A 14,794-nucleotide genomic window follows, 5' to 3' on the forward strand; every position below is an offset into this window, starting at 1 on the left:
GAATTGGCTGACACACTTGGGGGAGATTTGAAGACTGGGTGCCTTGGCTAAGCTCTCCTCAATGGCCCTTCTTGAGGACATTTGCCCTCTTCAAACAGCAGGGCTGGCTCAAGGCAGGGTTACTTTCTAGACCACAGCAGTGACCATTTCTGTCCATCGTTCCCAGCTCTAAGGAGGTCAGTGTCCTCATTGCTAGCCCACACAGTGCCTGTACCACTTCATTGCATTATCATTCTTGCCACCTTAGGAGGATGTAACTCACATGTTTGTCTTAAGGCAGTCTAGGACTTCTTGTCTCCCTAGGCAATTCATTGTTAAAAACGAGTCTCCAGCCAGGCACCGGTGGCTCAAGCCTGTAATCCTAGAAACTCAGGAGGCTGAGATCTAAGGATCAAGGTTCAAAGCCAGCCTGGGCACGAAAATCCCTAAGACTCTAATCTCCAATAACCAGCAGAAAACTGGAAGTGGCCCTGTGGCTCAAGTGGTGGAGTGTTAGCCTTGAGCTGAAGAGCTCTGGGACATAGAGTTCAAGCCCCATGACCGACACATAAAAAAAAAAGGTCTCCAGCCAGGTACTAGCAGCTCATTCCTTGAATCCTAGTTACTCAGGAGGCTGAGATCTGAGGACCACAGTTCAAAGCCAGCCCAAGAAGGAAAATCTGGAAACTCAGAAAAGGCCGGTAGCGCTATGGCTCAAGTTGTAGAGTGCTAGCCTTGAGGTAAAGAAACTCAGGGACAGTACCCAGGCCCTGGAGTTCAAGCCCCAGGACTGGCACTGAAAAATAAGAAGAAGCATCTCCACAGCTTGTGCTGCTCAGATCTTCAGTCACTCAGAAGCACCCAGGACCCCTGGGAGCACCTCTGCACACTGCTCCAGCACTGGGCCTGGACATCAGACCACTCAGAAAACTCACCGGTCGTCATTCGCTCTCTGCAGGGCCCCTCCTCGTAATGAGCATAAACAGCAGTCCTGCCCAGAAGGGAGTGGGAGGAAAGGGTTACCATCAACTCATTAGCATCCCATCTGCTCTCCTCATGACTTCCTGTGGGCAACCCCAATCTCAACCAAGACAGTTGTATAATAGGAGGCAAGAGACAGAGAAGCCATTCAGGGACAAAGTGCAACAAGCATCACTTGACTTAACACCGTTCCTAACAACTGTGAATAAAGTTACAAGAGTGGCTCTGTGCGGCTGTACTAGCTGCAGGGGCACTGCCAGGGGCCAGGGTGAAGAGAACACTGAACAAGGGAGTTATAGATTAGTAACAGGAGGACCTCTACTTGGTTTTTTCAAGGAGGAGAAAGAGGAGGAAGATAAGAAGGGAGAAGAAGGGAAGGAAGTGGAGGAAGAATAGGAGGAAGGGGAGGACAGTGAAAGGAAATTGGAACCCAGCTTCTCGATCACCTCATGCCCTGGTGCAAGTGGGACGCATATACCTAAGGTCACAGGACTTGTTCCCACAATGCACTCTGACATCATGAAGTACTAGGTCCTAGCAAACTGCTGAGGAAGTGAAGTCCAATGTGAAAAAGACTGGCCCTGAACTTGTCCCATAAGCAAGATAGGCTGAATGTGGAAGTACTTACTTCTTCCAGGGCATTAGCTGAACACCGGGAACACATCCACTCTTCAGAAGCCTTTGTCGGGGGAACCCCATAACAACCTAGTAAGAACACCAAGGAGAACAAATTAAACCGGAAAGTCAGAATGTGGATTTGCAAAAACCTGTTGGTAATAGGGCTTGAACTCAGGGTCTGGGAGCTCTCCTTCTGAGCTCCTTTTGCTCAAGGCTAACACTCTATCTATCATTTGAGCCATAGCGTCACTTCTGATTTTCTGATGCTTAACTGGAAATGAAGAGTCTCATGGACTTTTCTGCCCAGGCTGGCTTCCAACTGTGATCCCTGGATCAGTAGCCTCCGGGGTAGCTAGGATTACAGATATGAGCCACCAGTGCACCAGCTGAAGTTCTTTCTTTTCTATAAACCATCTCCCTCAAATATCCACATTTTATAGAAACCCTAGAATCCTAGATCACTGTCATTGGACCAAACACCTCATAGCAGCAATCAAGAGGACAGCAGAGTCGACTAGCTCAAGTACAGAAGTTTAGCATCACAGAAAAGCCATCAACCAGCAACAGCAATAAGGAACCTTTGTACTGGGGGAGGAGGGAGGCCAGCACGGGGCAAAGGCCTCGTATGAGCATGCTCATGCTCCAGGTATAGGAGAGAAAAGTGAGAGGCACTCACTGGCATGGACCCGGACACTGCACTTCTTGCAAGAGACAAGCATGCTGGTACCATCCTCCTCGAGGTAGGGAGTGGAAAGGTTGATGTCCGTGCTGCAGCCGGTTGTGGTGAAGCACATTTCTGGAATCAATGGCTTGGTCCTTTGTGTTTGGGCAGTGGATGCAGAAGCTTTTCCACAGTTCTGACTCAGGCTTCCAAACTCAACCTGAGGGGAAAGAGAATACACAGCACAGTGAGCACTCGCCCATGCTCTCAGCTCTCCACCTGCTCCATCAGTGGAAAGCTGGCTCCCTCACTCATGTGACTACGACTATAGCTCCCGGGTGCCTAGCCATTATCCCAGAGCTACTAATTGAAGTTACCTCTAATGACTCAAATTCAATTTCTCACAGCAGCATCAAACAAAGGCCTCTAGGGGACAACTGAGAAGAGGGAGCGAGGTAAGAGGCAACTGGGATTTCAATCTTCCTAAACCAAGTGATAATAAAATACACTGAGATGTTAGCAGCGAGGCTGCCACTGTAGGTTCCCCCCAGTTCTGTATCACATGGTAGCCCCATTCAGGGATAGCGCCCAGAGCAGATACCCCTAATGGACCAGCACTGATTGCTTCTGCCTGTCTATGTCAGCAGGTCACCTGAGCTATAGCCCTGTCACATGGCTGGAGCCCCACCTGTGCTTCCTGGCTCAGGGCCTCTCCACAGAAGAACATTATGTCCACATAATGTTTGGCAAAGCTATACTGCCTGCCAAGTATCTGTTGGCTCTGCCGCTGGATGGCACCATTATCCTTGTTCCAAAAACAGAGCCCAGAAACACATAAACCTCTGGTCCTATGCCATTCATGAAACTCTGGTCCCAACTTAGTAAAGCTGCTGATGGGAAAAACCAGGCCAGTCGCTTCCCTCACAAACAATGGGACACCAAGTTCTTTGGCTGTGCTCTCTGTCCATGGTAAATAGCATAGGTTTCGGTTCTACCCTTCAGCAAACATGACCCTGGAGCCCCTCCATGCCACCATAGGACTGCTTAGCTACCTGCCACTTCGTGCAGGTTCTGGCTGAGCCTGAGCTCATCATCCAGCACCTACTGCTGTAAATGCCTTCCTGGCCTCTTAGAGAGCTAGACCCAAAGGAATTCTTGATGCTGCAGCCATCAATGCCCCAGCATAGAAAGGGCAGAGCTGGCCATGCTCTGGTAGCTCATACCTGTAATCCTAGCTACTCAGGAGAATGAGATCTGAGGATCACAGTTCAAAGCCAGCCTGGGCATGAAAATCCCGGAGATTCATATCTCCAATTAACCAGCAGAAAACTGGAAGTGGCACTGCGGCTCAAGTAGTAGAGTGCTAGCCTTGAGCTGAAGAGCTCTGGGACAGCGCCTAGGCCCAGAGTTCCAGCCCCATGACTGGAGCGGGGAGAGGGGGGCCGAGGGCAGGAAAGGCAGAGCTGATCCTAGCGTTCACACTTTCCACTCTTCCACTACCCCTGGCCTCCACGCTGCCCTAGGTCCTTCCCGCCCACCCTCACCACAACAATGGGATAAAGTAAAGAGGGTATAACACAAGAGGACTTGGCTCTTCCTTTGAAGGTCAAGACCACTTGTACCCTGACTGGCCAGGATTGTGGACCATCAGTCACACAGTGCACAGCTGGACCAGGGTGATAACTGAAAAGTGGAGTGCTTTACAAACAGTGATGCCTGAGGAGATCAATCAAGTACAAGGGGAGTCTGTGCTACACTGGCTCCAAACACATTCAAGTAACCTAAGGTGATGGCCTGTCAAAGCAATACCAAGGTCCAAAGAGGACAGAGATGCTAGAGGAAAAAAAAAGTCTCCCTCAAGAGAATCAGTGGTAAGCTATGAGCAAACAAGTAAATCTAGCTTCCTCTGGCTGCTGGTTCTGCATGCAGACATAGAATAGAAGGTACCCAACCTGATGATAAGTCTGGAAGATCATGCAGACGGCACAGTGAGGAGCCTGCTGGGCCATGAACTGGTTGAATTCCTTCTCAGCTTCAAAGTTTGGAGGTCGGTTCTGCCACAGCTGGCTTAGGGGCTTGGCCCAGGCTTCTGTCTCATCAGCTTCCTCTTCAGGGGTCAACTGTTCAGAGGTCTCTAGAAGAAGTAACAGAATAGATATTAGCCCCAACTAGGCATATGACCATGCCATACAAGGATGGTGGGTCTCAACTCTGGACTCAAGATTCCTAAGGGTGACAAGGGCCAGGAACAGAAGTGACTGCCAACAGACTCCTTCAGTGCCTAGATTGATGGTATTGTTATGGGGAGTACTGCCTTTACCCTCTTCTGGTCTGACTGTCTTGTGATCTCCAGAGACTCTTCCCCTTCCCAAGAACTGGGCCCACTTTACTCCACTTAGCAGCTGTCATAGTCAACCCTTTGCCGTTTCCAAGGACAGAACAGTTAAGCACTGTCATGCCAGAAAATGTGTTATGTGCTGCCTCCAGAATTCCAACATGTTAAGTAAGTCCTCTCCCTTTTATAGTTTCTCTTTTAGCTGAGCTGGAGGGAAAAGGGTATTGGCAAAGATTAAAGTTGTTGTATCATGGTCCTTGGTGAAGACTTTCCCAATCCTTCTAGAAAGTCCAGGCGCCAGCTGACTACTCTGGGCTGGGCTCCTCAATTCCTCCTAACTCTGTTCGGGGTGAATCCTCTTCCTAGTCATAAAATATAATGCCCTGCATGATGAATTATACGGTACTCTAGGCAGTCACACACAGTGAGAGCAAAGGAGGATACTCTTAGAGGGGGAACACAAAGGCACAATGCCTATGTGCCTCTGATCATAAAATATTTATGGAAATAAACTCCAAGAAATGAAGACGAGGTTCGTTTCTTTGTTGTTGCTTTTGTTTTCTTTTTGTCTTGTTCATGGATCTGTCTTTGGGAGGATTGGTGAGGGGCATAAATATTGATGCACAAAATGTGAAACAATGCAGCAGTGGTCCTCACTAGACAACATGTGGAAAATGAACTATACAACTGTGGGCAGGGATGGGAAGGAAACACTGAGAAAGAGCAAAGGAAGGGGTAACACTTTTCAAAATGAAATGGACTCATTACCTGAATTATGTAACTATAAGCTCTCTGTACATCATCTTTATAACAATAAAAAATAAAAATTTACATTAAAAAAAGGTAACATTAAGGAGTGTGGCCTAGTGATGAGTGCTTGCCTAGCATACACAATGCCCTGGGTTCAATTCCTTGGTACCACATACACAGAAAAAGCTGGAAATAGTGCTGTGGCTCAAGTGGTAGAGCAGTAGCCTAGAGAAAGCTCCAGGACACTGCCCGGGTCCCCGATTCAGACCCCAGGATTAGCAAAAAAACTGGAAGTGTTGCTGTGACTCAAGTGGTAGAGTGCTAGCCTTGAGAAAGCCCAAGGACAGTATTCAGGCCCTGAGTTCAAACACCAAGACTGGCAAAAAAAATACACACACACACACACACGCACGCACGCACACATGCAGTCATGTCTGTAGACATGATGGCAGTCAATAGACCCAATCCATCCACCTTCCTGAGGGGAAATACAGAAAAATACACAAGGATTCTAGAGACAAGTTAAGTCTTCAAAGCTTAAAATACTAACTTGTTTGCCCTTCCCAGTACTCTAGTGGACACCCATCCAGGTCTCTCTTACATTTGCTAGTAATCTGATTCACAACTTATCTGACCTTACCACTCAGTCCCGGTAAACTCCCCTCTGGGTCTATCTGCCCAGAAGAGTGGATCTCAGTATAGAATGGAGTCAGAAGTTTGTTCACAAAACAAGACAAAGCAGATAAAGGTACACTTAAGACAGAAGATCAAGGGAGACCCATAATAGTTCCAAAGGCCTAGAACAAGGGAGGGGAGGGGTACAAGCAGAAGGAGATACGAAAATAGACTGCTGTTGTGATACAACGGGAGGAGAAGCTACATCTGTCTGGATTGTCCTTGCCAAGTGTAGTCAAAATGAGCCCACTTATGTGGGGACTGACAGCAGACTGGCCCTACCCCATGGAGCATCTGCGGGAACACTGAGGAATCTGCATACAACATTGTGCAGACTGAATGGCCCCCAATTACAATCTCTCCAGTGAGCTGGCTCCTTGGACAAAAATACTTCCCAAAGGGCCCCTGACATTCCACCAAAACAGCACAGGAAAGGCTCTTGCACTAAATGCCTGTTTGTTCACTTCTGATGACCATAGAGGCCAACACAGATTAATGGTTTTCTACTTCGCTTTTCTAGTCACATTGACTCTAAAGGGAGCTGGCAGCTGCCATTGTGTGCAGCTTCAGGGAAGGCCACTGTAGCGTAAGGAGGCCAGTGTAGACAAGTAAAACCAGCTCCTAAAAGCCACATTGTTCAGGTTCTGTCACTAGGCCTGGACAAACAAGAGGGACCAAGATAGAGTGGAAGAAACAGCAAGAGACAAGCTCACAATGACAACTAAAATTTTAGTACACTGACATCTGTTCCACTTGCAAAGTCAAAAGTGGCCAAAACCATTCCATATGTGACTATTGAAAGATGAGGGAAAATGTTCATGTTGTTAAGAAAAAAAATCACAGAAAGTGAAATTTTAACAGTTTACATATGTAAAGCTTCACAGAGCCGTAAGTGCAAGATGTGTGCATTTCACTAAAAATGTTATGCCTCAGATGAAAAAAAAAATGTTTTTAAGCAGTGGGGGAGCTGTGTGCCAGTAACTCACACCTATAATCCTAACTACTCAGGAAGCTGATATTTGAGGATCACAGGTCAAAGCCAGCTTGGGCAGAAAAGTCTCTGAGAGACTCTTATCTCCAATTAACCACACAAAAGTGGAAGGGGCTCAAGTGATAGAACACTAGCCTTGAGCACAAAGAGGCTTAGGAATAGCACCCAGGCCCTGAGTTCCAGCCTCACACTGAAAACAAAAAAACGAAAAACTAGAGGAAGCCAGGCATAAAGCCACTCACCTGCAATTCCAGCACTCAATAGGCTGGATGGTGAGTTCCATCCTAAGAGGGAAGGAAGAAGAGGAGGGGAGGGGAAAATGGGGGAAGTGTTATCTTACACTAAAAGAAACTAAAGAAAGCTAACTTCTAAAAGCAATCTGTGACCCTTATTTAGTTGCATTAATTTAAAGAACAAATTTTAAAAGCTGTTGAACACATTCTTAGGACAAGCAGTAAAGGACAGATATAGACCAGAGGAAGACATTAAGGGGTACTGCTTACATGGAACAAGGTTATAGCCTTGTGTGTACTTAGGGGACTTCTTCCTAGAAAGATGCTATTTGGTGACCATGTGATCTGAGGACCACAATTTATTCAAGGGACAAAACAGACAAGTGGGCATGTGTTAAGCTCAGAGACAGTGCTTAGACCCTGAGGTCAAGCCCCAGGACTGGCAAAAAAAAAAAAACCTGGACATAATTTATGTTTGTCTAGAAAAAGAATGATAATGCATTAAACATTGTCAGTGTTCATCTTCAAAGGGTAAGTATCTGGCCAGTCATTTCCTTTAAATAACTTCTGCTTTTCCAGTTTTCTATAATCTATGTCACTTTCATATATTTGAGGGAGAAATCAGGGAACTAGGCTGAAAATCCTGACTGGACTGGAATACAAACTCAGAACTCCTAGGACCCGGTCCGGTCATTCTCATTGACCACAGGTCCTCAGGACTGCTTCTCTATCCAGCTCTCATGGTCTTTTAACTGTGGAAAACTGCAAGCCGGTTCAGTGGCTCACATCTATAATTCTAGCTACTCAGGAGGCTAAGATCTTGAGGTTTATGGTTCAAAGCCAGCCCAGGCAATACAAAGCCCTGAAACTCTTTTTTTTTTTTTTTTTTTTTTTTGCCAGTCCTGGGCTTGAGCTTAGGACCTGAGCACTGTCCTTGGACTTTCTCAAGGCTAGAGCTGTACCATTTGAGCCTCAGCACCACTTCCGGCTTTTTTGTATGTATGTGGTACCAAGGAATCGAACCCGGGTCTTTGTGCATGCTAGGCAAGCACTTTAACCACTAGGTCAAACTCCCAGCCCTAGCCCTGAAACTCTCCAACTAACAACTAGAAAACGGGAAGTGGGGCTATGGCTCACAGGTCCAGCGGTAGCCTTGAGCTGAAGAGCTCAGGGACAGTGCCCAGGCCAGAGCTCAAGCCCTGTGATCCTCCCCGCCCCACCCCCCCCCAAAAAAAAAGAAAAAGAAAACTGCAGAGATGGGACTTTGACAACAGCTAAGGAAGAGAAGAACAGGACAGGAAACAGAACAGCACTAGTTAAGAATGCAAATGTCTGTTTTTGTGAACGGGGGCTGGTCACTGACATCTGTGCCAAGGCTCGTCATAAATCCTTTGTGAATCCTGAAGTTCAGGAAGCTACTCTCAGCATCAGTGCCACACTTCCTGCCCTTGCTCAATCTCTCCTTCAGACTCCCCTCCTTCTTCTGCCCTCATACCCCAGGCCTCTGCTCAGCCATCTCCATTTCTGCCTTGTTCACAAGTGACTTCTTTTATTTTATAATAATAATAATCTATAGTTCTGCACTTCCCTCAAGTCTCATTCTCCACAGACAAACTGAACTTCGGCTTCCTTTTGCCAATCAAAGGTACAAACCAGGCAGAGAGCTCATCAACTCATAGAATACCCTCAGGCCAGAGCCAGTCACTACATCCAGCCAATAGTACCTTCACTTCTCTCAGCCTTCCAAGCACCAATCTAGCACCATTCCAAAAGCTCACCTGGGCCTCTCAAAGCCATCCTCAAGACACAATCACTAGAAGCAGTCTTTCTTTTCTTTCTCTTTTTTTTTTCTTGTGCTGGTACTGAGGTTTGAACTCAGAGCTTTGTACTTTTGCTTAGGTTTTTCCCTCATGGCTGGCACTCTACTACCAATGCTAATTAATATCTCTCTTCCAACTATTTGGAGATAAGATTCTCTCAGCTTTGTCATCCAGGGCTGACTTTGAACTGTGATCCTCAGATCTCAGCTTCCTGAATAGTTGGGATTATAAACATGAGCCACCAGTACCCAGCTAGGAAATGTTTCTAATCATGTTATTCATTCCTCTGGTTCAACCATTTCAATGGCTCCTGAAGTTCCTCATTCTGGGCTTAAGTATCATACTGCCCTTGAGCTGGCCTTGTCCTCCTATCCTAGTACTAACTCTCTACCCTTGACTAGATCTAATAACCCTTCATCTGCATATATGCTCCTATTCTTTTCTCTGCAGTGGCTCATATAGTCCCCTCAGCCTGGATAGGTATCCTTTCTGTAGATCTGTTTACCTGTCAGTTTGCCTCACTACCCTGTGAGCGTCTTGGGGCACGGACATATCTTAGTTAGCTTTGTATCCACACATCCAGCACAGGGCTTGGCATCATTGACAGAATTTGCTATCCTGAAAAATCAGCCTTGTACCTCCTAGGAGAAGAAAGGAAAGAACCTGCATGCAATTATCCCGTATTAGGCACATAACATCTTGAGCTGATAATGAAATCTAATTAGCAAATTAGATTTAAAAAGAAAAAAAAAGTAAATGCTATCCTCTGTTCAGAATTATCTGAGAGAGCAGCTCAGCCCCAGACCCACCCTCATCCCCTCAGCTTGGCCTTCTGATGTCGGTCAGATCAGAGCGAGTCCCAGTGCAGTAGGCTGCATTCCTCCTACTGAGCAAGGGAGACCGGGCTTACCATCATCACTGACACACTCCTGCAACACAAGTGGGTGATGGCGTGGAAGCTTGCTTAAAGGCTGGCGACGACCCTTGGACTTCTTAGTCTCCTCCAGAGAAAACATGTACCGATTAGCAACCTGAGAAAAGTAAAGGAAGTTAAATTGGCCTTGTTTCAACTTCAAGTACAACAAAACTTAAAACTCCAGGCCAGGACTGTGGCTTGGTAGTAGAGTGTGTACCTAGCATGCACAAAGCCCTGGGTTTGATTCCTCGGTACGACATACAGAGAAAAAGCTAGGAGTGGTGCTATGGCTCAAGTGGTAGAGTGCTAGCCTTGAGGAAGCCCACAGACAGTGCTCAGGCCCAGAGTTCAGGCTCCAGCACTGGCAAAAAAAAAAAAAAAATACATACATAAATTAATAAATTTAACCACTAAAATGTCCATCTTTTAAAAATCCAACAAGTCGGGCCCGGGAGTTTGGCCTAGTGGTAGAGTGCTTGCCTAGCAAGCACAAAAGCCTGGGTTTGATTCTTTGGTACCATATACATAGAAAAACAAGCCAGAAGTGCTACTATGACTCAAGTGGTGGAGCTCTAGCCTGGAGAAAGCCCAGGGCCAGTGCTCAGGCCCTGAGTTCAAGGCCCAGGACTGGCAAAAAAATAAAAAATAAATACCCAACAAGTCTACACCTGGCTTATTTTAGAATTCTAGGGAAAAATCTAGGCATGATGTGTGGTTTCTGGTCTTCTTGGACCAGCCTGCAACAAACATAACCAAAACCAAACCTACTCCTGTGGTTAAGAAGAGCTAGATGCCCTACCCTTTAAACTCATTGCCATAAGACAACTTAGTGAGCTTTTGAAAAGTCCAAGTGCCCCTTTCCTTGGACCAAGAGGTCAGAAGCAACTGATACAATGTGCCAGGGTAGCAAGACTGTCCAAGTTGAAAGCCTAGAGGACATCCAAAAGGATGCAGGTCACCCGAGCCAAAACAAAGAAAGCACTCCATGGAGACCTCAACTCTTGTGGAGGTTGCTAATTCCTCAGCTGATGGGCCAGGACAGTACATCTAAACCTCTGGCTTAGCTATGAAGAAAAGGGTGATCTCATACGCCTTCATATAAACCAGAGCAAGCATAATTAGGAATTGGATGCCTAGAATTCACTCAGTAATACTATGCAGGAGTATCTTCTTAATCAACTTACTTAAAACTTAGTTATACTGACATTAGGAGATAAGGGCTGGCAAAAGCCATTAAGCAAGGAAATGAGGCCTGCAAGAGAGCCATTTTGCAATGATGACAGAAACAAATGCTTCAGGGTACTGCGGAGAAGTGGTGGCACTGCGGTGCTACCTCTGAAAAGGTGCCCTGGGTCCACAGACACAAAGGAGCCTCTAGAGGACTTGTGATCCTAGGACAAAACAAATTCTGTGCAAGCCATGTGCAAGAAAAATAGAACCTGTCCCTCTAAACATAAATATTACCAACAGGATTCAGAGTTTATGTGCCCATTCATCAACAAATGTCCACGGAGCACCACGGTGCCAAGGCCTGCCTAGGAAAGTAAATGTGAAGCAATGGACTGTGACAGGATGCAATATAGCCTCACACAGTGCTGTGCAGTAGTGTACAGGAGTAAGGTGAAGGTCTTGGGACATGTCATTACTGTGGTCCAAGAAGACTACAAATCACGGTCTCCCTGCACTCAACTTACTGTATAGATTTGCCTGAAGCAGTGATTTCCAAAATGCCTGTCAGTGGGCTTGGATGTAGCTTAGAGGCAAAACACTTGCCTAGCACGTAGAAGGCCCCAGGTTCACACACACACACACACACACACACACACACACACACACACACACACACACACCCCACGTACCCACACAGGCAAAAAAATATTCAGGGAGCCGGGAGCATAGCTTAGTGGTAAAATGCTTGCCAAGCATGCATCAAGCCCTGGGTTTGATTCCTCGGTACCACATAACTCAGCAAAAGCCAGAAGTGGAGCTGTGGCTCAAGTGGTACCCTACCCCTGAGCAAAAGAAGCTCAGTGATAGTGCAAAGGCTCAGAGTTCAAGTCCCAGGACTGGAAAAAGAAGAGAAGAGAAGAGAAAAAGAAGAGGCTAAATTACAGAATTAAAATGGTGGGAATGGCAGAAGGTAAATAGCAGAAGACTAAACTTTCTAGGGAAAGAGGACAAAGAAAAGAAAGGATCTTAAAAGTGCACAAGTAAGGGAAATTCAAGAATGCCAATTCAAAGACAGTGTCAAGGATGTGGATATTCACAGCAGCAAAGGACACAAGAAGAGTCGAGCAGAAAAGTTGCCAAGCATTTGGCAACTGGGAAGTATGGGGCCTTGTTTCTGAGAGGTAGTTGGGAGCCCATTTTCTAGAAGAGTGACTAAAGGAATTAGATCAGAGTTTGGAAAAGAAATCCTATTTTTAAGATAGGAGCTCTCTGAGTTTGGCTTCAGAGCCAAAAGAGGAAAAAGTAGCTTGTGAAAGGGAGATATTAAGATATGAATCCCCAAAAGATGTCTGCTTCCTAATCCTTGTGAATACGATGTTAATAAGACATAGGAGAATCCAAGTTATTAATCAGATGACCTTAAAATAGAAGGATTATCTGAGATTATCTGGTGAGCTTAATGTAATCGCCATAGCACTTACCAACAGAAGAGGGATGGAGAAAAGGCTGTCCTGATAGGATGCAAGGAAAACTTGGGTAAACGTTAGGGCCTTTGAAGATGGATGAGAGCCAAGGACTAAGAAATTGAGAATGGCTGATGGGATTTGGAGGGGGCAAACAAACGTATTTGCTCATAGGGCTGCAATAAAGTACACAACTCTGTTGACACCTTAAATTTAATCATTGAGACCCATTGCAGAAATCAAGAACTATAAGATAAATTTGCGGGTCGGGAGTTTGGCCTAGTGGTTAAAGTGCTTGTCTAGCATGCATGAAGACCCAGGTTCGATTCCCCAGTACCACATATAGGAAAAAGCCGGAGGGGCAGGAGTTTGGCCTAGTGGTAGTGTGCTTGCCTAGCATGCACGAAGACCCGGGTTCGATTCCTTGGTACCACATACTTAGAAAAAGCCAGAAGTGGTGCTGAGGCTCAAGTGGTAGAGTTCTAGCCTTGAGAAACAGAGGCCCTGAGCTTAAGCCTAGGGCTGGCCAAAAAAAAAAAAAAAAAGCCGGAAGTGGTGCTGAGGCTCAAGTGGTAGAGCTCTAGCCTTGAGAAAGTCCAAGGACAGTGCTCAGGCCCTGAGCTCAAGACCAGGATTGGCCAATATATATATATATATATATATATATATATATATATATATATATATATATATATAAATTTGCATCATTTCAAGCCTCTGATTTGGGGATCTTTGTTGGAAGCTAGCCCGGGCAATTTAGTCCATGAGGCTCTCATCCCCAATAAAGCAGTAAAAAACCTGCTTTTGAAGCGTGACTCAAGCTCCAGCCGGTAGTAAGCACCACCCTTGAGTGAAAAAGCAAAGAGGCAGTGCCCAGGCCCTGAGTTCAAGTCTCAGGACTGGCAAGCATGTAAACGCAGCTGCACACAAAACCTAACAGGATAGGAGGCAGACACACAGATCAAGGACTGAAGAGGCAAGGGTCAAGATCAAGAAGAGCACATGCACGCTGGGGACAGAAGGAAGACATTTTATCCTTGATTTACTCATTCAAAGTGCCTCTAATGCTCCCAGCATCTGTAGCCAGGTGTTTGGGGTCCTGTACAGATAAATGAGACATGATTGCTGACCCAGGCAGAGAAAAATCTGGTGTCCCAGGGTGGAGTCTGTCTTTTTCACTCCTATCATCCTGGCTCGAGCAAAACACATAGGTCTGTCCAAATACCTACCTTTTCATACCTTCTCATCTCCCAGCTAAATCCTCCTGCCAAATGGCATCCATACCCTCTTCCAAGTACTGCCTCTCCCTGGGATGTGTTCCCATTTCTAAATCCCCTCAGCACATAACAGGAAATGCTGCTTCCAATCCCAGTTCAACTACCTAGCACGGCATCTAGGCAAGCACCAACACCACCTGTTAATAAGGGGTGATGAGCCTGGCCCCAACAGCTCAATGGGCAGATGGGATTTGACAGCAGGCAGTGTTCCAGGCCCCCTGCCTGAAGGAAAACTGAGATTCAAAGCTCCAGAATCTTCTGTTCTCTCTCCTAGCAAAGTAGCATCCAGAGTCAAGGTCAATGTCCTTGATGAGGCTTATTTCATGCAGGGAAAACCAACTGTTCTCCAGTTTTTGTTTTGGGGCCTTGCTTTTTTCAAAGCAGCTTCACTTCACAAAAACTTCGGCAGCTGGTACATTGTCATGGCTCCTGTAGTTAAAAATCCTCCACCTTTAGTAATTCCACAGTACACCAAAACTGCTGTGAGACTGCCCTACAAAAAGGTCATCTGATTAACAACCTGGATTCTCCTGTGTCTTATGGACACAAGGATTAGGATGCAGAAATCTTTTTGGGACTCATATCTTAATATCTCCCTTTCACAAGCCACTTTTTCCTCTTTTGGCTGTGAAGCCATACTCAGAGTGCTCCTATCTTTTTTTTTTTTTTTTTTTTGCCAGTCCTGGACTTGAGCTCAGGGCCTGAGCACTGTCCTTGGACTTTCTCAAGGCTAGAGCTGTATCACTTGAGCCTCAGCACCACTTCTGGCTTTTTTTTTTTTTCTATGTATGTGGTACTGAGGAATCGAACCCAGGTCTTTGTGCATGCTAGGCAAGCACTTTAACCACTAGGCCAAACTCCCGGCCCCAGAGAGCTCCTATCTTAAGAATAAGATTCTAGAGGCCATTTCTTTCCCAAACTCTGC

The 14,794-nt window shown here is 46.1% G+C and overlaps 1 protein-coding gene across 5 annotated transcripts in view; it reads right to left on the reverse strand.

Moving 5' to 3' along the window:
- The window catches only part of Kdm4a (lysine demethylase 4A), a 55,670-nt gene that overhangs the window by 11,745 nt on the left and 29,131 nt on the right, over nt 1-14,794 (reverse strand). For 4 of the 5 annotated variants that reach the window (XM_090335035.1, XM_090335037.1, XM_090335036.1 and 1 more), the window contains exons 12-17: nt 9,954-10,074; nt 7,233-7,274; nt 4,192-4,373; nt 2,255-2,459; nt 1,589-1,665; nt 915-970 (exon numbers count right to left, since the gene is read on the reverse strand). In XM_090335035.1, the coding sequence (XP_090191161.1) occupies nt 915-970; nt 1,589-1,665; nt 2,255-2,459; nt 4,192-4,373; nt 7,233-7,274; nt 9,954-10,074 (683 nt within the window). The remainder of the gene's footprint in view (nt 1-914; nt 971-1,588; nt 1,666-2,254; nt 2,460-4,191; nt 4,374-7,232; nt 7,275-9,953; nt 10,075-14,794) is intronic. The other variant, XM_090335038.1, reaches the window with a different exon arrangement.

The sequence above is a fragment of the Megascapheus bottae genome, chromosome 6, assembly GCF_031878675.1.
Source record: "Megascapheus bottae isolate mThoBot1 chromosome 6, mThoBot2.hap1, whole genome shotgun sequence".
Classification (NCBI taxonomy): Eukaryota; Metazoa; Chordata; class Mammalia; order Rodentia; family Geomyidae; genus Megascapheus; species Megascapheus bottae.